Below are 24,477 nucleotides of genomic sequence, written 5' to 3' on the forward strand. Positions count from 1 at the left end.
AGGTGCAGATCTACAAAGTCTGGATTTATCCAGCTGTGCCTGGCTTGGGTCTGGCTGTTGTGCTCAGCTCCTTCCTGCTGCTGCCCTTGAGGGTGAACCTGTTGTGCCCCTGTGGCAAGATGTTCTGCTCCTTTGGTAGCTGGGTGATTCTATCCTTTACCCTCTCTGTAGGGATTGCAGCTGCAGGGTTACACCCCAGTCCTGTATGTCAGGCCTGAGCTGAGTGAGCCTGGAGGGGACAAGATGGAGTAGGGGGAGAGGCAGTTCTCCCACACACTCACCAGTTCTGGCCTAGGACTGGGTCTGGGGGTTCCCGGAAAGTGGCAGAAATTCCTACTCCTTGGGCGGGGTGGGGGAGGTGCTGCAGAGTGGTGGGTGTTGTCCCATGGGGTGGAAGATGGTTCCACTCACGCTGCACCTGGGCTGCGACGGGGAGTTAGTCCCGCGGGTGCAGGGTAGCCAGAAGCTCTCCCACACACTCACAGGACCTGGGCTAGGACTGGGTCTGGGGGTTCCAGGAACGTGGCAGAAATTCCTACTGGGCAGGCGTGGTGGGGGAGGTGCTGCCGAATGGTGGAGGGCATCCCAAGGTGGTGGAAGATGGTCTCCCCCACCCTGCGCTTGGGCTGGCACCCGGAGTTGGTCGCGCAGGTGCAGGGTAGCAGGAAGCTCTCCCACACACTCACTGGACCTGGGCTAGGACTGGGTCTGGGGCTTCCCTAAATACGGCAGAAATTCCCACTAGGCAGGCGGGGTGGGGGAGGAGAAGTCAATTATCTTAATAATATATTTCTTTAATTCTTATTTTTCTTTTTATTTTTTTCAGTTCAGGGAATTCTAAACTTCATCTGTCCTCTAGCACATTGAAGGAATATTATATATCATTCCATTAATTATTAATTGGATATAAAGGAATTTGATAATTTAGTTTCTTAGTACTTATGGACTTGTTCCCATAGGGTTAAAAAAAAATCATTCTTTAAATGCATTTGAAATTATTTTGTTACAGAAAACTAAGGTTTCTAACAGAATATATTCTGATAAAAGTTGTGATTTGATTTTTTTTTGAAATTTTACATTTTTTGCCTGCTTTTGAACCTCATATAATTTCTTTTCTGATTTTCTTATACAGTGCCATAGAAAAGACCTAGATTTTAAATTCAGGACCATCTAATATCGTAGTTCATTCTTTTAGAAGTGTTGCAGCCTTGGAAAATTTCTCTTAATCTCTTGAGTCTTGTTACTGACAGCTTTTTAAGGAGTTGGAGAGAGGATTAAAAATGATAATGTCAGGACTGGTGAGATAGCTCAGCAGACTAAGTGACTGCCTAGACAAGTGCAAGGTCCAGGGTTCAATCTCCAGCACCATATTCTGTGCTGGCCTACCCCTGGGCATACTGAGCCGGTGACTGAGACCAGACATGTGGCACTGGGGAGGCTGAAAACGGGAGGATCACTATGAGTCTGAGCTGCATAGTGAGACCCTGTATGAATACATTTAAAAAGTGATAATGTCCAAGATTCTCCTGTAGAGAGAGTAAATACTCTTTTTTTTTCTAATATCTAATATTATTCTAGTCAAACTAGCTACCTTCTGTTCCTACTTTTGTATTTACTTGTGTTTCTCTGCCTTACTATCACTTCATCTTTGAGCATTGACTCTCTTAAATGTCTTCCTTTTCTTTGCCAGGGCATATTGTGTCCTATTTCTTTTTGAGTATTAAAAAACTAAAGTAATGTTTTCCTTTGTTTTATTTCACTCAACTGTGATTAGTCTTTTTAACATTTATCTGTAATGAGCTGTAGGCTGTTTTTACTCTTTTCCTTTCCCTTTCCCTTTCCTTTTCCCTTTCCCTTTCCCTTTCCCTTTCCCTTTCCCTTTCCCTTTCCCTTTCCCCTTTCCTTTCCTTTCCTTTCCTTTCCTTTCCTTTCCTTTCCTTTCGTCTGCCATAATGCCTGTTAAGCTTGGAAGAATAAATGCTGGTCAGTTGGCTGTTCTTCCTGCTAGAACAGTGACCAAAATAGAGCTCTGGGAATATCCTTGCTTTTTTAAGTCAGCTAACTCTGACATGTCATTGATGCCAGGAAGATATTAAAACAGTGGTGCAAACCTATGGCATACATGCTGCGGCAGGCTGTTCGGATCATTGAAAGCTCTAAATATTTGCCATCACTATCAAAGAATCTTTTTTTTTTTTTGCCAAGGCTTACTGTGTTTGCCTGCCTGCTTTTCACTTCTGTTTGTTTGATTTTTACTTTCTGAATATGGACTATATTTTTGGTTTCCTTGTTTGTTTGCTTCCTTTCTGAATAGGGTGTGTTATATTTTATTGTGTTTTTATTTTTATTTTTATTTTTAAATTTTTATTTTATTTTATTTTATTTTTTTGCTTTTGCAGAACAGGGGATTGAACTCGGGCCCTTGCGCTTGCCAGGGAAGCGTTTATTCCACTGAACCATCTCCCCAGCCCTTTATTGTGTTTTTAATAAATTACTTTAGATATTATTTCCTTCATTCTTTGCTTCTCACATTTATTTGACAAGATTTCTTTTTTCCTTTTTTAGAAATACTTTGGGAACTGGCAGTATACATTTTGTGGGCTGGGAAGATAGCTCAGAGGTCCAAGTGCCTGCCTTGCAAGCACAAGGACCTGGATTTGATCCCTAATACTGGTACTGCATGGCCTGTCAACTGTCTATAGCATGACAGCCACTAAAACTCGGTGTGGTGGCATATGCCTATAATTTGAGCACTGAGAAGGCTGAGATGAAGGAACACCATGAATCCAATATCTGTATCCAGACCGTGTACCAAATAGATTAAAAATAAAATACATTTCCTTATAAAAATCCTGTTTTGTTTGTTTGTCTTGTAATCCATACATTTATTCTTGATTTCAGCCTTTTTTTTTTTTTTTTTTTCTTTTTTTTTTTTCTTTCTATTTTAGTACAGTCTACAGGGTCTCACTATGCAGATCGCACTCATAGTGATTCTCGTATGTTCAGCCTCCCAAGAGCTGGGCTTACAGGCTCATGCCACCATGCTCAGTCTCAATCGTTGTTTCAGTGTGCCCTGGGGACAGGGCTACATGGCAGGTTGGGAATCGAACCTTGGCCACTGTGTCTGTATAAGCAGGCACTTTGTTGTTTTATTTATTTTTATTAATTTTAATAAGAAACAAATGCAACGAGATAGTTTCAAAACCAATAAGTAGTATAGTTTCAATAATTAATACTTCGCATATTGTTGTCTTCATAGTGGTTATTCACAGTACAAGACGCAGAAATGATGTCCTGTCCAAAGACTATTAGTACCAATATTTCTTCTCATTGAATTAAGAGAAAGTAGCTGTATATCTATCCTAAGTAGTTTGTATATACAGATACAAAATGGTCCTTCATTTGTAATGCTTTTTTTTCTTTAGTTTTGTCAATGGGTAGTCCATTGTCATTTAAATATTGTAGGTGTGCGAATTCAGCAAAATAATCCAATATAGCCCAGTAGTTCATAATAGTAGTGGATTATCTATAGGACTGGCAATGTCAGAAGTTGTTCAGAAGTTGTTGACTTGAGCCATTCACAGCTCAGCATATTAATATGGCTCTACTTTTTATACCTCAGTTTTTATACTTTTCTGCTAGATGGTTAAGACCAAGAAAAGCAAGACCTATATAACAAGAAATGTAACTTTTGTATCTGACAAGTTCAGTCAAATCCCCTCAGGATTTGCCCTGAAACCCTGTACCACAGTTTGTAGATCCTTTGTCATCAGTATCAGCCATGTGGATGAGTCACAGCCATTGCTTGATCAGTTTGCTCTCTGTGAAAGCCTGATAGAATGTTTTTCTCCATATGACTCTCCTTAGGCACACTGTACATCATCGAGCACTTTCCTCTGTGGCCTCATAATCTCCTTAATCAGAAAATTTGGGGCACAACTGAGTTACATGATGTTACAGTACAGGTTCTCCTGTGTCCTGAGTCCTCACTGACCTTGAAAGGCTAGGGCCAAAATGTTGGCTGTCCTTGTAGCCCTTCTTTTTCTCTAATTTTTGGTCTGCAAACTGAAGTTGTTAGCCCTCCAGAAGAAAAGCTTTATGATATTATTACCGTATAACATAGGCAGCTGAGCTTAACCTCACTATCTGTGTGAATATCAGACAGCTTAGACATAATATGGAACAGGTATTTCCCTTCAAGTATTGATATGTTAAACTTTCAATCCCTACAGAATGTGAAGAAAAAAAAGAAAAACCGTATTTTTAAAAAGTAGGAATAAACAATTACATATTTTTACACAGAAATTTAGAAATCTAGCCATATACAGGCTTATAGCAGGACAGTACTATGATATTTTTTTTCTTGTCTCTTGTTTGCATTTATTACCTTTTTAAAACAAAGTTTACATGAGAGACAGTGTAGAAGTAATTGGTGTGACATGATAAGCAGTATGTATTTAGAAGACCAAAATGATAGGCAATCCAAGCATGACCCTATTGTTACACATTGCTATCTTCAGTGCAGTTGCTTAGTTCACAGGTATCAGCATATATATAGTCAAGGTAAGAATCCTACCAATTCACTGCTAGTTTCAAAAACCTGCTGAAGATTCTCAGGATCATTGCCTTCACCATCTTGTGCATATAAATGTATGGTTTTGCCCCTGTCATGTTTTCTAGCTTTTCTCCTTGCCCTCTCTTCATTGTCTAATCCTCAAGTTCTCACTTTCCTTTTAATTGTGTTATACCCTTCTATTTGTATTTCTTCTTTTAAGTTTTTATACTAGGGAGACTATACAATATTTATGCATGTGTGTCTGGTTTATTTCACTTATGAGTATATCTTCAAGTGGCATCCACTTAAATTTAAAGGCTTCGAGTTTATCATTCTTTATAGCTGAGTAATACTCCATTGTGTAAAAATACCACATCTTTTTCATCTGTGCCTCAGATGACAGGGATTTTGGTTGTTTCCAAGATTTGGCTATCACAGATTGTGCTGCTATAAACATAAGTGTACATGTATCACTATGATACGATGTTTTCAGTTCCTCTGGGAAAATTCCCAGTAGGGGGATAGCTGGTTTGAATGGGATTTTCAGTCCTATTTTTTTAAGGAGTCTCCACACTGATTTCCATAATGGTTGCACCAGTCTACATTCTCACCAACAGTGGAGAAAGGTTCCTTTTTCCCCATAGCCTATCCAACATTTCTTGTTGGTTCGTTTCTTTATGATAGCCATTCTTTCTGGGATGAGTTGATATCTTAATGTTGTTTTAATTTGCATTTCATGGATGGCTAGTGATGTGGAGCATTTTTTCATATATTAATTCACTTTTATAATTTCATCTCTGAGAAGTGTGTGTTCATCTCTAATGCCCATTCCTGACTGGGTCTTTAAATTTTGGGGCCCTAATGTTTTTTTTGTTTTTTGTATTCTAAAAAGCAGACCTTTGTCTGAGTGTTTATTTGTCAAGATTTTTTCCAAATTTGTGGGTTGTCTCTTCACTTTGTTGGTAATTTCTTTTGACGTGAAAAAAACCTCTCAATAAGAGGAGGTCCCTGGTATTAGTTCTTTCAAGTATTACCCATGTGATTTGATTTTTGTGCATGAACTCTTTGCCTACCCCTATGTCTTCAAGAGTTTCTCCTACTTTTTCTTCCAGGAGATTGAGTGTTTCTGTTTTAATGTTTAGATCTTTAATCCATTTTGACTTTAGCTTAGTGCATGGTGATAGACCTGGGTCAAGTTTTAGTTTTCGGCATTTAGAGAGCCAGTTTTTCCAGCACCGTTTGTTAAAGAGGCTATCTTTCTTCCAGTAAGTGTGTTTGGCCCCTTTGTTGAAGATAAGGTAGCTGAGTGTGTTTGTAGAGGCTTCCGCATCTTATAATCTATTCCATTGATCTTTAGTTCCATTTTCTTACCAGTACCATGCTGATTTTATCACAGTAGCTTTGTAGTATAATTTCAGGTCAGGAATTGTAAATCCTCCTACCTTGTCTTTGTTGCCCAGGATTGCCTTTCCTATTCTAGGTCTTTTCTGACCTAGAATCCAAAAAATTTTAGGAATGATTTCTTTAGGTCTGTGGAGTATGTTGGCAGTAGTTTGATAGGGAATGCATTAAATGTGTGAAGTAATTTTGGGAGTATGACCATCTTCACAATGTTGGTTCTTCCTATCCAGGAGCATGGAATGTCTTTCCATTTTCTGAAATTCTCTATGATCTCTTTTTTTCAAAGTACTATAATTTTCATTAAATAAATCTTTGACTTTTTTTAGTTAGATTAATTCCAAGGCATTTCATTTTCCGTGGTGGTGTTGTAGAAGGTATTGTTTCTCTGATTTCACTCTCAGTGTGTTTGTTGTCTGTGTAGAGGAATGCTATTGACTTTTCGGTATTGAGTTTGTATCCTGCTAAGATACTGAATTTGCGTGTTAATTCTAGTAGCTTCTTGGTGGAGTTTTTTGGTCTTCCAAATAAGGTATCACATCATCTGCCAATGATGATATTTTAACTTCTGTACCTATTCTTATTCCTCTTATTTCTCTTTCTTGTCTAATGGCTCTAACTAATGATTCCAGAACTATACTGAATAGGGGTCATGATAGAGGACATCCTTGTCTTATAGCAGATCTGAGAGTAAAAGATTTGTTTTTCCCCATTAGAATTATGTTGGCCATTGGGTTGTCATAGATGGCTTTTATCAGATTGAAGTAGAGGCCATCAATTCAAATTTCTGTAGGACTTTGAAGGTGAATGAGTGTTGGACTTTGTGAAAGGCCTTTTCTTCATTGATTGAGATGATCATGTGGTTTTTGGATTTGGCTCTATTGATATAGAAAATCCTTTCTCTTAAATGGTGTTTGGGTTTACCTTTAATTTTTTTTTTGGGGGGGGTATACTTTTCTTGAGAGAAGATCTCACTACTGTGTTCAGGCTGGCCTTGAGCTCACTTTGTAGCCCAGTCTGGTCTCAACTCTCAGTGATCTGCGTGTGTCTGCCTCCCAAGTGCTGGGATTACAGGTATACAGTACTATGCCCAGCTTACCTCTGTCTTTAAATTCTGACTTGTTTATCCTCAATAAAAATCATATTGCTCATCTAATAGGTGTTGTTTCTTCCCCCCCCCCCCCCTTTTAGCTGGGATTGAACTTGGGACGTTGTTCTTGCTAGGCAGGCACTTATGCCTGCCAACCTATAGCCCCAACCCACTCTAACAGATTTTCTTTTTCTGTCCTTTTCAGCATTATAGATCCCACTATTTTAGAAACATGTGTCCGAGAGCTCAAGACCCCACTGCCTCCATTACCTCCAGTGGAACATACTCAGGCTCATGTAAGTATGTCAGATTCTCCTCCCATCCTCCAAAATTGTAGATTTGTTTGCTTTTAGTGCCTAAAGCATAACAGTTTTGCAGAGGAGATCTAAATATAGGAGAAAGATAAACATCCCTTGGAATATGTATGATATGATAGAGGTTTTGCAGCAGTTCCCTTAAAATTTTTGATGACAGATATCTTTGGATGATAGAGCAGTGGTTTTTCAGATCTAGTAGTTTTGACTCCATTAAAGAGCTATGCATGGTTAGTCAAGCGCTTTACTATCTTTTAGCACCACTTGGAAAAGGGGATTGGTATAGTCTACCTACCTCTTCTGTGATTTTAGACTATCTCTGTTATACCTGTTTTTTTTCTTTAATTACATAAGTTGAAGTTGTTGACATACTTGTTAGCTAACTTATGTGCATTTTTGAAAACTATTCTAATGAAATTAAGTTTATATTTTTTCTTCACAGATACTACTTTTTAGTTCTTACCTATAGATAAATTCTGCATCTAAAATGTGCTTGATAAATTTTTGTGTAGTTGTTGCTAATAGCGATTTTATCTCAAAATCAAATTTGAATATGGGTTCCCAGATTGGCAGAGAGTGGAGTTAAATGTAAACTAGAGCATTATGTTATGATTTGGTATGTGTTCTTTGAACTTTCTGAATTTTTTATAAAAGACCTCTATTCTAACACAGTGTTTTCATTTGAATATACTTATCTGCATAATAACTGTCTCTTCTATTTTCTGTCTATCCATTCAATAAATCTTTACTGAGTACCTTCTGTGTACCAGGATCCTAAATGAGTGAAACAAAGAACCTTCCCCTGCTGGTGGAAGAAGAGTTATAGAGTTAATGTATGTGTGATGATGATAGACATCTCAGAAGAAAAACTACAGCAGGGGATAGGAAGTAATGTCAGAGTTAGGAGAAGAGGACTGCTCCACTTGTGTCCAGGGAAAGCCTTTCAGACAGTGATTGTGACCTGAAGTAAGTGAGGAAGCTAGTCCTGTGAATGTAACAGGCCCATTGTCCCTTGGTGTGCCTGGCCTGTCCAAGAAGCATCTTGAAAGTCAAAGTAGCTGAAGCCAAATCTGTGGAAGAGAAATGAGGGCAGAGGGGAATGGTCAGCAAAATGAAGGCAGCCCCCAGCCTGTTGTTGTTTGCTGCGATATCCTGAATGTCTCATATAAGCCATTGTGCTTTCTGCTTGTGTAGATTTGGCTGCAGGTGTGAATACAAGACCTTTGCCTCATACCAGCACACTCTTCAGCCTTAGATACACTAGACTATCCTAGGTACTTATGAATCATCTGTGAGCAAAGCACAAGCATCTCTTTCCAAACACAGCCTGGTTTATAGTAGCAGCGAGGGATAGTAAGCATGAGTAGAAGGTAAAGCACAATAGCCCATGGTGACCAATGATGTGGGACGTAAGTGAGACTGGGTACAAGGGCAGGCTAAAGGAAAGAGGTGGCTTTATTATGTAGGATAGTCCGAAAAGATACTGCCAACCTAACACTGGAGTCAGTGTCTGAGGAGGAGAAGAAATAGGCTTTGGGTGTGGAAGACAGAGCCTGTAGGCACACTGTGGGCAGTGGGGTTGCAGTCTGCTGAAGGTACAAGGGTATTGAAGATTGTGCTTGCTAAATTTTTGTATTTGTGGCATTTGCTTTGAAGAGTTTTATAGCCAGAGAACATTACTCTCTGAACTATTGCATCAGTATTCTGTTTAATCTTTGATATGATAATATAGTTACAATTTAGTTTTTATCTCACACTTGTTACTGATATTTATAGTAATACTTCTTACATTGAAATCAGACTTGCTATAACTTTTAGTATTAGAAAATATGAAAGGATCAAAAAAGACTTCACAGCAATAAGCAAAGTAAATTTCACAAACTTTTAGGAGTTTGCAACGTGTAGAACCACTTACACTTTTTAGTTACAAAATTAGATAAAAGGTAAATATACTCAAGAAGGCAAATAATGTAGAAGAATTATTTTTAAATAGTCTGAGATTGTGTACCATAGAGGGATATACCACTTCACAGATGTAGAAAAGTTCCTCTTAAATTTACTCTTACAATATTAGAATATAGTGAGAAGAAAATGTCCAAGAGAGAAAGACAGGGACTAACTGACTTCAGGATATCTTTACAAGGTTCACTTATAAGGATTATTTCATTGCCTGAGGATAGTGGATAAATGAGGCATCACAACTGTCTTACTCACTTTGTTGTGGACAGACCAAAATATCCAACACCTGTAACTTAAAGGAGAGGCTCATTTGGGCTTATGATGTTTAGAGGATTGATTTCATTGTCTGCTGACTCTAAAACAGAAAGTACAGGAGAGCTGCAGCTCACCTTGTAGAGGCCAGGAAGCCAAGGCTGAAGGGAGGAGTTAGGGAGGGACACCCTCCCCCATGACTCACTTCTGTCCAGGTCATACCTCTTACCAGAACATTCAGCTGTGACTGAGAGGAGTAATCCACTGAAAAGTACATTACCCGCCATGATCCAGTCATCTTTAGATAGCCCTGCCTCCAGACACACGAGGCTTTAAGGGTGTTTTAGATCTGAAGCAAGAGGGCTGGCCAAATAGCTAAGCAGAGGGACCCGGGGTCCAATCCCCTGGCCTGCCATGCTGGCCCTGACTCTGGGGCATGCTGAGAAGGCGATTGAGACTGGGTGTGACGGGGCACGCCTGTAATCCCAGCAATTGGGAGGCTGTAAACAGGTGGATCACTGAGTCCGATCTACTAGTGAGCCCCTCAACAACCTGTAGAGCCTTCCCTAAAATATAGGAAAAAAAAAATCTGAAACAAGAGTATCCTAATCTATAATTTCTACATATACAGAAAATTATTTTTTAAACTACTTTACTAAATAATATTTATAGTATTCACATTTGGAAAATCAGATGATTTTCTTATAATATTAGAGACTTGGTTTATTTAAATCTTACTATAAGAATAGGATATTTATGCTGAAAGGTAGGTAAGGGTAAAAGTAGGACATATTTATATTTATTAGGCTATTCATATTTATTAGTAGCAATAATTAGGTTATTAGATTAGTTTTTTCTCACTTATGTACTTCACTGACTATTTCTATAATCTTTTTCAAAATTGTGTGCTTTTTATATATCTTGGGAATATGTTTTGTCCTTCCAGGTTGATTTCACAATTTAACTACTTTAAAAATATGGAGATCGTCTTTCTTTAAATGAATAAAATATTTCAACTTTGAAAGTACTGCTGGGTTTGTTGGTGTTATAGGTGATAGTGCCAATATGGTCCTTAAAGACTGCTTATAATTTGAGCAAAAATAATGTTTTGCTGGCTATTAACTTCAGAACTATAGAAATTATGATTAAGATTTTATCAGTGTCTTATTAACATTTCTTACCAAGCAGAGATTTGCTATAATGTATAGAAAAGTAAAATACTGTATCATTGAGATGAGCTATTTGTATGGCATATTTTGTTTTATTTTATTTCCTTTTGTCTATAGGTTTCCTTTCTTTTGGAGTATCTGTCCTCTTTGTCTAGTCTCCTACAGTCCTGTTTATTGGTAGATCCTCACCTTGTCATGCAGGAAGAGCTTCTGAAACTTCTCATCACTAATATCATTGGCGTTCTCACCATATGTACCAAGGATGTATTAGGTAAGCTTTATTTTGTTTAGCTAAGGTCTCAAGTGAATATTATTGAGGTAAAAAGAATCATACTTTCCTCCAGATACTCACTTTAAGATTATTATTATTATTATTATTTTATTTTTTATTTTTTGCCATTATTTCAGTGATGTGTTGTTTCATGGTTGGCATGGTTTTTAGACTGGTTCCAGGACAGCTTTATGGCAAGCCTGTAGCACAATGAAGGATAATACCTATACTAGGAATTGAAATGTGGGCAAAGCTGTGTCGTGTTGGAGAGTACAGTGAATTCTGGGTATTAATTGTTTTTCATAAATTATGCCTAAGTCTCTAAGACTAATAAGTCCTTTGCATGAACAAATATAAGCCAGCCTAGCATATTAAGTCAAAATTGTCACTAAGCATAATGACGCATGCCTGTAATCACAGCAATTTGTAGGCCAAAGCAGGAGGATTGCTGTGAGTTTAAGGTTAATGTAGGGTACCTAGTGAGACCCTATCTCAAAAAGACAAAACAAAACATTGCTAAGATCTTACATTGTAAAATATTTTATCATGGAAAGTTTAATGTAATGCTTAGTAGCAGAGAAAGTTACAACAGTGCAGCATCTTTATGAAAATCAAATTATTTTATCAAATATATACATTCTTAAAAGTTTAAATCAGTTTAAATAGTTTATAATGAAATAGGTGATCACTTGTTAATTCTTGACTTTGAATTCACTTTTGCGTAGTCCTTTGAGTTATTTGGAATTGGTTAATTTGGGGTTTAGAAAGTAAAATGTGCCCTGTACCTAACAAAGATAGTCCTCAGAATCACAGCCATGTTAAAATAAATTGCCCCAGTAATGGAAGACAAATGGTTCAATCCCTGGAGATTCTTTTTTTTTTTTTCTTTTCTTTTCTTTTCTTTTCTTTTCTTTTCTTTTCTTTTCTTTTCTTTTCTTTTCTTTTCTTTTAGTACTGGGAATCAAACTTAGGACCTTGCTCATGCCAGGCAGATGCTGTGCTGCTGAGCTATCTCCCTGCCCCTACCTGGAGATTCTGTAAGTGGTAGTCTCAGTAAGGTGTTATCAACTTCCACCCTGTCTTCATGGGATTAACACTGAGTCCTAGGAGAAAGGAATACGGCAACAAACAAAAATAACAACAAAACCTAGGTGTTCCCATGGCCTGTGGCCTCCAAAGCTTACCGGATAAAACTTAGAACTACAAACTTAGCTCTTATTGTTTAGTTTCTCACATTGGATATCCCCTGAAAAGCATTGAAATTGAAGGGTTTTTTTTTAATTGAGTTTTTGAAAGAAAAAAATTCTGTGTGCCATAGGAGTGCTACAAAGTTGGTCAATAGAGGCTGCAGTTAGAGGCTTTCTGATCACTTGTTGATCCCGAAGTCACCAGCAAGAAGTGGTTGAGCATGTTGACTGCTATTGACTGCTTTGTATATGCTTTTTATTGACACTTTTATATTGTGTGACTTGACCTTTGAAAATTGAGTAAAATGCAGTACATATTTTTATTATCCAATTATGTAAAAGTTATTTCATCTACCATTAATTATATCAAGTGAGGAAAAACATGGCCAGCATCTGAATGAACATCTACCTGCTGGTTAAAAGATATTTTCTAATAGCTAACAAAAGATAAAAGTTCATTAAAAATGTTTTTAGAAATTACATTAAAATTTTTTTTTCTGTAATCTGAAAGGTACATACTGTGAAAGGGGAAGAAATTGTTCAAAGGAAAGGAACAGTAGGATGAGGGAAAGGAGAAAAAGAAGGAAAAGAAAATAATATACATGTAAATGTACATAGGATGGCTTGAATAATTATACCATTGATTTCTACTGGCCTATTGAAAGGAACAGTTAATGTTTAAATTTTATTTTTTTCTTAATTTTTTTTAGCAATTTTGTATGCTCGTATCTGGTAATCTGAACAACTAATTTGAGGACTTATATTGTTTGAGGAACAATATGCAATGTAACAACCATTGTTGAATTCCTATCATTTTGTTTAGTGAGATTCTGTATTGTTTCTAATGTTTTGTTTTTTGTTTACTATTTTTTATTCTCTTTAAAAAAGAAAAAAATTTTTTCTGGAAAAATAAAGTTTGAGTGATTGCATAAATATTGTCTTGCTGTTTGTATGAGTTGCTAATTTATATGCAATTCCATATAATATAATGTTTATAGAGCAATAAATTACATAAGTTATTCAATAAGTACAGTAATAAAGTTCAATATGAGTAATTTTAATTTACCTTGCAATTTAAATATTTTGCCATTCTTAAGCCTTGAAAAACCAAGTAAAGTTTATATTAGTCTTTTAGGTATAAAGTATAGGTAAGTGTTATAGTACATGAAGAGACATCACTGTACTATAGTTAAAATTTTGTGGGAACAGCAATGAGGAAACATATGTTTAAAACAATGTCTTTTAGATAGCCAATAATGGCAAGGCAGTAAAGAAACACTGTCATCGAGATACCCTACAAGAGGCTATTTCCAGATACCCCATTGGTGCTGAAAAACACTGGGGTGTAAGTCCTCAGTTAATTTATAATGAAGCTTAACAAAATATGATAGGATGGCATGGTTTCAGGTACCCATATCTCTGCAGTTTACATTTACAGGGTGTAGAGCCAGAAAGGTGTGCCCTGACTCTAGCAGGTTAACTACTATTGTTAGCCATAAGCACAGCTAGAGAATAATACTGTTTCTCATGGTAGTGTTCTCTGTGAGGTCACTCTTTCTGGTTCTTCAAAGAAATTCCTTCTCTTTTTGCCTTGACTTTGGTGTATTATGCCTTCCATTTCACCCATCCTAGAGGGAAAAAGGGAAAGAGGAGAAAACTTATATAGAAGTACAAATAATAGTATTTTTATTATGTGCCCAATATATAGCTCTGAAGTTATGACTTACAGTACATTTAATTTGTTACTTTTATTTTATGAAAAAATAAAACATTTTCATGACCAAAAAATAAGAGAATAACAATGGTTACTGTACCATGTATCATCTTCCAGTAGTTGCTAAGTATAAGACATAAACCAAACTGAATTTTATAGAAAAGAAACATAATAACACAAACTTTCTTTCTCATTGTTGACTGTGCTTTAAGATTTGGGCCAGGAAGCTAGGTCGGCTGCCTGGCAGGCACAGGTACCGCATTCCATGCTGGCCCCTGGAAACCCTGGGCACACAGGGCCAGCCCATTTTGACCCTGAAACTGGGCATGGAGGCACACACTTATAATTCCAGTGTTGGGGAGGCTGAGACAGGAGGATCACTGCGAGTCCAAGCTGTGTAGTGAGACCCAGTATCAAATAAAATAAATAAATAAATAAATAAATAAATAAATAAATAGAGTGATTAGGAAAAAAAGGTTTATGTCAGTGTACAGGAAGGTGGATCAGGAGATATCTTTAAGAAGCAGTGAAAGAGGGCCAGGAAGATAGCTCAGTGGCATAAACTCCTGCCTGGCAAGCACAAGTCTTGAGTTCAATCCCTGGTAGCAAAAAAAAAAGCAATGGAAGAGAAGTTAACAAAAATGAATTTTGGATAATGCTGAATTGTATTTGTTTTCATTTGATAAGCTTATATTTCTAATTGTAAGTCTGATAGTCTGTAGTGAGCTTTGTATTTTGAAAAGCTGTTTCCGTTTTATTAGTAACATGAAATGTTTTGATTAATTTTATAGATGTAGAGTTAATGTCGGCTTTTTATCACACATGGACACACTTATTTGACCTTCTGGCTGCCCTGCTGAGGAAAGCTGCTGCTGTTTCTCTGCCTTCCATTATCTCAGCTCTGGCCAAGCGCTGGACAGCAGTGATTGGTGAGATGACACTGGCTTGGGTTTCTTCTAATAAAAATTAAGATAATTCTAATTCTATTCCATTAGAGGTGAAAGTGCTCAAAAATTAATTCTGATACGGTGTGTGAGATTCCAGATTTTTAGGAATTTACAGTGATCTTGAGGAGTCTCCTTCAAAAAAGACATATTTGAAAAGCTGAAATGTATCAGAGATGTATCAGAACAACTAGAAGCCTGTGTTTTTATGATGATACTCATAAAATTATAAAACAGTGAGATATCTAACTTCAGTGAAACATCCATCTCTGACAAAACAAAACAAAAAAAGGGAGATACATTGGGAGCCACAGAAGCTAGGAAATGGATCTAATGTGTGTAGGTGGGACTAGACATCAGTGCCTAAAGCAAACAAGCTACCTCAGTCCTGAGATAAACATCCTGTCTGGTTAAAATCAGCTATTAGTTGCTAGGCAACCTTGTGTCACGCCTTACTAACTTTGCAAAAGTATAAATAAAGGACTGTTTTGTGGTGGAGAAAAAAAGCATCACAATCTAGGGACAAAATAAAATAAAATAAAACAGAGATAGATTTTCTTTCATTGGAAAGAAGTCAGAAGTCAGTTTCTTTTCTATGTTCATTGTATGTAGGTAAATCTGAATATATAGAATTCTTTGTAAGTAATAACATGGGAAGTTATAATAAAAATACCATCTTTTTTCAAGACACAGATTTTCTTACTGCACAGAAATGTTAAACATATAGTGTAATTACTTTTGAAAGTATTTCTCATATATGCACCTACAAAAAATGACATTTCAGTATAGCAAGAACACTTTTTAAATATAAATGTTGATAATTAATATTTATTTTGTCTTTTAAAATTATTTAAATCAAAAGTCATTTCTAAGTTTCCAGTTATCCACTAATTAAATTAACTGATTTTTTTTAGCTTTAAGTATGTAAATTGGTCATTTTGAAAATTTAAATTATGTTATAGGGTGATACTTTTAAAATATGAGGAATACTTATAGGAAAGTGCATTTCAATAAGAAATAAAATTATTTAGATGCAGGAGTTACAAAGCTGCCATAAGGAGTACAGTGACCATATTGTAGATCATTATTTTGTTAAAAGAGATGGAAATACAAAGAGATCGCCTTATTGAGAGACTGAGATGTTCCTCTTCCGTTATTTGGAAGATAATTAGTTTATAACCTGAATCACCAACAATATAAAGCAAAATGTTTCTGACATTGGATACCAAAGCTGTGTGTTCAGATCTTCTCCACTACCTAAATTGGTTAATAAAGTTTTATTGGAACACAGCCACACTCATTCATATGTCGTCTGCTTCTGCTTTCATTCTTTAATAGTTGAGATGAATAGTTGTAACAAGGACAGTGAACTATAATAGATAATTACTGTTGGTCCTTAACACACCTTTTGCAACTCCTGACTTAAGGTATTTGTTTGATGTCATTTCCCTATTGACACAATGAAAACAGAAAATTCAAAACCTCCCATAAAATACACACTTTATAGTACTAATAAAAATAACTTAGTGTGTAGTTTTGATAATGGTGATGTTAATGAAAAATGTACCTAATAAAAACAATCTTATCCCTTGCCATGATGACATTTTTTTCTGCAATTTGTTTTTAATCAGTTTCTACCACATGTACCCATATACATTTATTTATTTATTAATTATTATTATTATTATTATTATTATTATTATTATTTTTTTTGTGGAACCGGGGATTGAACTCAACTCATACACATTTAATACATCTTATGGCCACTCTATGAGTTAGTTACTAAAACAGTCTTTTCTCAGACTTGATTAATAGTGGGACATCATTTAAATGAACATAATTTTTATAAAGCCATATTGCTAGCTGCATTATTTTCCTTATGTCACTTAAACTTCTATAAGCCTAAATCTATATAAATTCTTATGCTTATCATCTCATACCTAAATACAAAATAGTAAAACAGAAACAAAATTACAAGTCTAATACTTTACAAATTAATAAGATTAGTGCAATAACCAAATGTTATTCGATTAAATCATTATTCATAAGAAACTACTAATGACTGGCTCAGAATTGATCCTTAGTGTGGCTTGCCTATTCCTTCCACCCTGTATTATGTTTCCAAGTCACTTCACAGCCACTCATGTCCTTTGTGTAGTACTACGAAACCTTTGTCCATCATGCCAGCACTGTATACGAAGTCTTGCTTTTTAAGGTATCAATTGACACTCACTGACTTGTTTGAAAGCAGAAATACATTCATACCTTGAAGATGATATTCTGCATGACCCATAGGATGGTTAGGTGAACTGTTTTATTTTCCTTTTTCCTTCTTCTCCTTTTTCCTTCTCCTTTTTCCTTTCTCTTTCCTCTTCACCTTTCCCTCCCTCCCCTCCCTTCCTCTTTCTCTTCCTTTCCCCCTTCTCTCCTGCTTCCTTTCTTCCCCTCCCTCTTTCCCTCTCTCCTGCCCTCCTTCTCTTCCTTTCTCTTTTTTTCTAGTCCTGGAGATTTGGAGATCAAACCCAGGCCTCTATGCTGAGTACAGAGCTACTCCCCACTTCCTTCGGCCTTGAGATAGGGTATTGTTAAGATGCCCAGGCAGGATTCAAGCTTTTAATCCCCTTACTTCAGCCTCCCAAAGTGCTGAAATTACCAGGACGTTCTAGCACACCCTATATTTATTTATTTTTGTCTTGCTAGTGTTCAAACCCAGAGCCTCACACCTACTAGGCAAGTGTTTTACCATTAAGCCACATCCCCAGCAAGTATCTAATTTTTTATCTTTGTTCTGAAATCAAAACTAAAAAGCTAAAAATTCTCAAGACTTCATATATTCAGTAGATCTCAGTGAATCAATACTTAAACTATGGATATTACTCTTGAGGCTTTAGCAGATATTGTGTATATGCACATTTGTAGGCACGCACATGAACACCCACAATTTCATAGACAAAATCATATAATGAAAATTGAACAGAATCATTAATTCAGTAGATTGTCATAATACTGTGTGACTTTAACAGTAGAGTTACTGTTATACCTAAGCTATTGATAATTTACATTATTAGTTGCTCAGATCAATCTGATTCATTTTCTCTTTAATTTATGTGAAGACATTTTCATACTTTTATATGTGAACCATTCTCCCTTTTAGATATGTTCTGCAAATGTGTGGGCTTATCAGTCAGCTATCCTGCTCTTTACACTGCCAGTCTGCAGTTCCTGGCTCTTCTTCTGACTGAGGAAGCAAAACTGCATCTCCAGAACAAGAACAGAATGTGTCTACCTCATGGTCCATCAATGGTTTTGCTTCTTGATGAAATCCAGGATAATGAGAAATCATCAGAACAACTTAATGAAGTAATTCTTCAGGTATATAATTCTTGATTTTTCTAAACTTTTTTTTAGTTTTTAAAATACATTGGCATTCAGTCTGGGTCTTGTTAAAATTTTTTTATTTCATTTGAATTAAAGAAGTAATACTCATTAAAGACTACTTAAGCATTATAAAAATATAAATAGGTTAGCAATTTAAAAAGGACTAGAAGTATTTCCTAAATTAAAGTTTCACTTTTTTTTATAAATAAGAATATTGCTAGATTTTTTTAGTTATTAAGAATTCTTTTTAATAATTATGTGGCCTTATGATTTTGCTCTTCTCCTGATGGGCATTAAAGTAGTGGAACTGGTCATTGAAGGATTTGCTTCAGCATTCCAGTCAACTAGTTGAATTTTACAAAGATTGCTCCATCTACCTATTTGTGATGGTCTTTTTGGTGTTAAGAAATTGGAGATATTTACTTCTTTTTGTTCTGTGAAAATTATGGTTGTGAAGATATTTTTGTACATTTTGGGCCTTGGTTATATTGGAATAACAGTAAGGGTAGTAGAAAAGGAGGAAGGGACACTTGTCTGGTCTAGCTTGAAGCTGTCCTAGAGAGGACATCAGAGGGCTGCTCAGGGGAGTTTGTTTTCCCCACCCCACAAAAATCCAGTTGTCTCTTCAGCATTGTAAGCACCTGATAAGGAATCTCCCTGTATTTGCTCATCAGCCTCCAATAGTTCTTTCTAAAGCCTAAGTCTCTAGAGAAGAGTCCTTAAAATGTTCTTCTAAAAGCCACTTATTCTTAGGAGGCAGAGCTCCCCTGTTGTATGCTTCATTCTCAACACACTCAGCTTTTCTTAATTGAAAACAAAAAGTGAACATTGTCCCAGTTGTCTCATTGCCTATCAGAACAACAGCGATTAAATGAGTTAGCTGATTTTACATTTTTAAAGGATATTAAACAAGGAAAACTCAAATTTCTCTCTCTCTCTCTCTCTCTCTCTCTCTCTCTCTCTCTCTCTCTCACACACACACACACACACCTGCCACCATGATCTAGCCTGATTATTAATTTTCTAACTCTGACTTTGGCTGAGCACTTTTTCTTGTACAAAAGCCCTTGCTTTTGTTGACATGCTTTCTTATTCATAAGAGTTAAATGGCTTCCCTCATAGAGGAGTGCTGTGAGAACGGTGTTCCTGGCCTCTGCTTTCTCTGCCTAGGCTCTGATACCAAGTAGCTCTGGTAGCACATCTTTTCAAGTCTGACTGGTTTCTGTAGCCAGTACATCTGGAACTGGTAAGATTTAAAGACTTCCAGGGTGATCAAACCATGGATCAATTGATTGATAGATTGATCAATTGATCTATCTTTATTTTAATTTGATAAATTTTATTGGCACAATTTAAGTTTATATAATGCTCACATTCATCACGGGGAATTTATATGATATACTTTGACTAGTCTTTTCCCCTCATACCCCCTCCCATTCTTTCAGCCCCTCTTTCCCTCCTTATTTAAAAAGCTTTGTTTCCATTTTATCCTTCTTTTCTCATTTTTTCCCCTTCTTCCTGTCCCTTTTTCCCTGCTCCCTAGTTCCCTTTTTCCTTTTGAACAGTTTCTTCCCATTTCATCCTATCTTTTAAAAAATTTGGTGGTTATTTACTTGTTCAGTTTTTCACACCAGTGAGACAAATGTGATATTTACATGTGTGTCAGATTTATTTCCTTTATGATCACAAGGTCCATAAGTTTAAGGTAAATATCTCAAGCTTATCCTTTATGGCAGAGTAGTACTCCATTATATATTAAAAAACAAGTTTCTTTGTCCATTAGTTGATGAGCATTTAGGTTGTTCCCAGACTTAGCTATTACAAACCGAGCTGCTATAAACATGAGTGTGCATATATCGCTGTGATATGATGCTTTTAATTCTTTTGGGAATATACCAAAAAAGGAATAGTTGGGTCAAATGAGACCCTTAATTCTAGTTTTTGGAGGAATCCCCACACTTGATTTCCACAGTGGCTGTACCATTCTATGCACCCACCGACAGTGGAGAAGGGTTCTTTTTCCCCATAGCCCCTCCAGTATTTGTTATGGGTTGACTTCTTGATAATAGCCATTCTTTCTGGGATGAGATGGACTTTCAGTGCTTGTCTCAGTTGCCTTTATCTGTGAGCCCCTGTGAAAATGAAAAGTTTTCCACATTCAGTGTCAGAAGAAAACATTACCATTCCAGAAGGTCCAAACGGGAATTCAAAGCATCGGGACCAAAGCACATCCAAAATCCAGAAGAGCACTGTGACTCATCCACATGGCTGACACTGACAAACAGTCTGAGGTACAGGATCTCAGGATAAATCCTGAGGGGATTTCACTGACCTTATCAGACCCAAAAGCTACAACTCATGTTGCATAGGTCCTGCTTTACCTTGGTCTTAACCACCCAGCAGAAAAGTCTAAAAATGAAATATAGGAAGTAAAGCCATGCTGTTATGTTGAGCTGTAGGGGACTCAGGTCAACAGTTTCTGACATTGCCAGTGAAGCGGAAGACCTGATACTATTATGGACTACTGAACTCTTTTAGATTATTTTGCTGAGTTAACATACCTATAATATTCAAATAACGGAACTTAACAAAAAAGGGTATACAGATGAATGTCCATTTTGTATGAGTGTATTCAAAGTGGTTAGGATAGATATATAGTTACATTCTCTTAATAAATAGAGTGATTTGTTCTAATGGTGTTTGTAGATAGGATATCATTTCCACATCTTGTACAGCAATTAAACATTGGGAGGAATGTATGCAATGTGTTAATTATTGAAACTGTCCTACCAATTTGATTTGAAACTGTCTCATTGCTATTTGTTTATCAATAAAATTATGGAAAAAAAATTTAAAAAAAAATCCAGAAGGGCAAACGTTAAGTCCTGTAGTTCCATCTGGAACATCTGAAGCAGTCTGTGGCAAATTGTGAGCTCCATGTGGCTCTATGACACCTTTAGTGGTAGCTTCTATGGCTTTTCTCTTAGGCTAGCTTTACTCCCTCCTTGCAACTTTCTTTACATGATCCATGTTCCTGGCTTTTCCAGATTACGGGAGATTCCACTGTACATTAGGTTTCTCAGTCTCTTCTTTTACACAATACCCTGCCAAGGACACACTGCCTGACCTCTCAAGCCTTCTTCTGAAATCTAGATGGAAGCCTTCTGAACCTCAAAACTCTTGTTCTTCATGCACCCCAAACCAATGTCATGTGTCAATATCATGATGCCAAGATTTGCTACCAGCTGGAGCAGTAGCCGGGCTTTCTTTTCTCTTGGCTGTATGGGTTGAATAGCCTAGATTGCTGATCACTCTGATCCTGATTATGAGGAACAGTTCTCTATGCTGCTACCATTCCAGAACCTGGTGCAGCTGGTGCCGCCACTCTGAAACATGGCATTCTGCGGCTTTCTCCTCAAAGCAAACTTTCACTTTTGTAATTTTGAGGCTGCAAAGTGTGGAGACTTGCTGTTTCCTATGGTGACCACAGGGTATCTTTTCTTTTCTTTTGTTCCTTCTTGGCAATGGATTTCCTCTCAGCTCTATCTTTACAGTCCACAGCTTTATTGATGCTTCCTTTCTGGGCAAACTCACAGCATTTGAAATCATCCTGCTCTGTTCTTTGCTCTTGATTTTCAACATAAATCTGACTAAAACCTCCCAACCTTAGTCATGCCACTGCCTCAACATTCAGCTACCTTGAAATTTCTTTTGCAAGATTAATCAGTCTGCCACACTTAATCTCAGTCTCAGGCAAAGTCTCTGGACAAGAGCAGAATGCAGGCAAAGTTCCTACCAATCCATAACACACATTATCTACAGGCTAGCAACCAATGCAGTCCTTCTTCCCAGAAGAAACCTCCCCAGCTTGGTGGTCACAGGTAGGATTTCTGTCATCAGCCTTCTGGTCTTTTGAGCTATAACCAGAATCTCATGTATATAACAACCAAAGGCATTCCAGTGCCTTACTTGTAGGCAACATCTCAAAATCTTTCCTATCTCTTCCCATAAGCCATTCCTGAAGGCTCTTGAACAACATAGTCAGGTATAGTCATAGTAACAACCCTACTTCTTGGTACCACATTCTGTCTTGATTACTTTTCTCTCATTACTGGGATAAAATGCCTGACACCCAGAATTAAGGAAAGAAACATTTATTTAGCTCACAGTTTGTGAAGGTTTCAGTCCATACTTAGCTGGCTCCAAGGATGGGTGGCATGTGGCAGAAGGCAGCAGTTCATGGAGGTTGAAAACAGCAAAGAGCAAAGGGAGGAGCAGCAGCTGCAGTAACTAGCAAGCCTCTCTCTCCCTTCCTTATAATGTATGCAGATTACCGACTCCAGGGTTACCCATAATCCCAGCATTGAATCATGAATGAATCACAAACTCTAGAAGCCTGACTGAAGGATTGCATGAGACTTCGGGGGGACAACTAGACAGAAACCATAACAGTATTTTAATTTGCATATCTCAACCAGTAATGTTGAACATTTTTCATATATTTATTTGTCTTTTTCTTTCTTTCTTTCTTTCTTTCTTTCTTTCTTTCTTTCTTTCTTTCTTTCTTTCTTTCTTTTTGTGTGTGTGTATGTGTGTGGCCAGCTCAGCCCACCAGGGGGTGGGGCTGGCTGGCATGTGGTGCTGGGGGATTGAACTGTGGTCCCTGTGCTTTGCTAAGCTTGTTCCAAGTAGGTGCTTTAGACCACTCAGCCATCTCACCAGCTCCTTATCTTAGATGCGCATTTTTGGATTGAGACTTTTAAGTTAAGAGATCTGATTTTTTTAGCTTCCTTATATGGTGTCAATACAAGTCCTTTCAGGGGCAACTGGCTAGAATTTTTTCCACTCTTTTGGTTGTCTTTTCATTCTATTTCTTTTGATGTTCAAAAGGTTTTTAATAAGATGAGATCCCAATTGTTGATTCTTTGTAGTATTCTACATGTGATCTGGGTTTTATTCATGATTCTACCTATTTTCACCTCTAGCAGGTTTAGCACTTCTGTTGTAATATTTAGATCTTTGATCCATCTTGATTTTAGGTTAGTGTGTACTATTTCTAGGCTTGTGTCTAGCTTTAGTCTTTGGCATATGGAAAGAAAGTTTTCTAGCACCATTTGTTAAAAGCTTTCTTCCAGTGAACATGTTTGCCCCCTTTGTCAAAGATAAGATGGATATTTGAAGTTCAAACCAGGACTATTTTTATTTTGCAGCTTTTGTCTACTGTTAAATGGTACCCTGTTTCTGGGAATTCATTGTTAGACTCACAATAAATGTGGCTACATATATAGTGAATTAGCTTAAAATAGTGTACTTAGGAAAAACTCCATGCCAGAAGAATATGTGCGATTTACCTTTTCTTCTTTTTCCATAATACTTTGTAAGATTTATAAAAGTTACTGCTGCTGTTGTTACCTTTTAGGACAAAGAATGAGGTGTTCCACAGCCATAGTGATTTTCCTGTTTTTTCCTTAGCATTTCTTCCAAATTGCAAAACGTACATATCAGTATGGATATGGATCTGTCTCATTAACCAATAATTTTAAAACATGTTTCCTAGTAAACCATACTCTTCTTGTTCATGTAACAGTAGGATATGAATTTGTACACTATTCCATTTTAGATGGAAGGCACAAGCAAGTCAAAGACAAAGAGTGAAGAGAGGAATTGTACCCCTAGTGTACTTTGGAGAAAATATGTGCCTAATTTAAGGCAAGACCATCATTATGGTACTGTTAAAGTTGTGAATACAGTTTTCTTTGGCACATAGAAAGATATGCTAATTAAATATTGTTAATATACATTAAACCAGAGCACATCATTAAAATATATGTATCTCACTCCATATCTATGTAGGCTTTGGACTATGCCAAGTGCTAGATGTAACAAAGTAATTAGTCTTTATAAGAAGATATATAGTATACTGTTGTGAAATTGATATACTTTAAAGATATATTTAAATTCTTTGCAAAGCCATATGTAAAGTATGTTAGATGCAGTATATTAGGCAAATCCTATAACTTCTTGTGATTCAGTTTTTCAAATGTAAAATGACATTGGTTACATTATTGCTAAATTTTAGCTATACCGAATTTCTCCATCCTCCTGATAAATTATTGTTTTAGAATTCTGTTAAAATGTGTTGGCAGAGTATCTTAAGTGGTTGCTTTATAACATTGTACCATAAGGGATATATGATGAAAATTATTCATATTTATATCATAACAAGTCAGGTTTTTCTGAAATCCA

The 24,477-nt window shown here is 36.7% G+C and overlaps 1 protein-coding gene across 4 annotated transcripts in view; it reads left to right on the forward strand.

Annotated features, from left to right (window-relative positions):
• Rttn (rotatin) overlaps positions 1–24,477 on the forward strand; it is a 198,838-nt gene that overhangs the window by 143,338 nt on the left and 31,023 nt on the right. For all 4 annotated transcript variants that reach the window (XM_004647159.3, XM_023707430.1, XM_023707431.1 and 1 more), the window contains 4 exons: positions 7,249–7,339; positions 10,855–11,008; positions 14,701–14,838; positions 18,008–18,225. In XM_004647159.3, coding sequence (XP_004647216.1) covers positions 7,249–7,339; positions 10,855–11,008; positions 14,701–14,838; positions 18,008–18,225 — 601 coding nt within the window. The remainder of the gene's footprint in view (positions 1–7,248; positions 7,340–10,854; positions 11,009–14,700; positions 14,839–18,007; positions 18,226–24,477) is intronic.

Source organism: Octodon degus, unplaced genomic scaffold (assembly GCF_000260255.1).
Source record: "Octodon degus isolate 3935 unplaced genomic scaffold, OctDeg1.0 scaffold00289, whole genome shotgun sequence".
Taxonomy (NCBI): Eukaryota; Metazoa; Chordata; class Mammalia; order Rodentia; family Octodontidae; genus Octodon; species Octodon degus.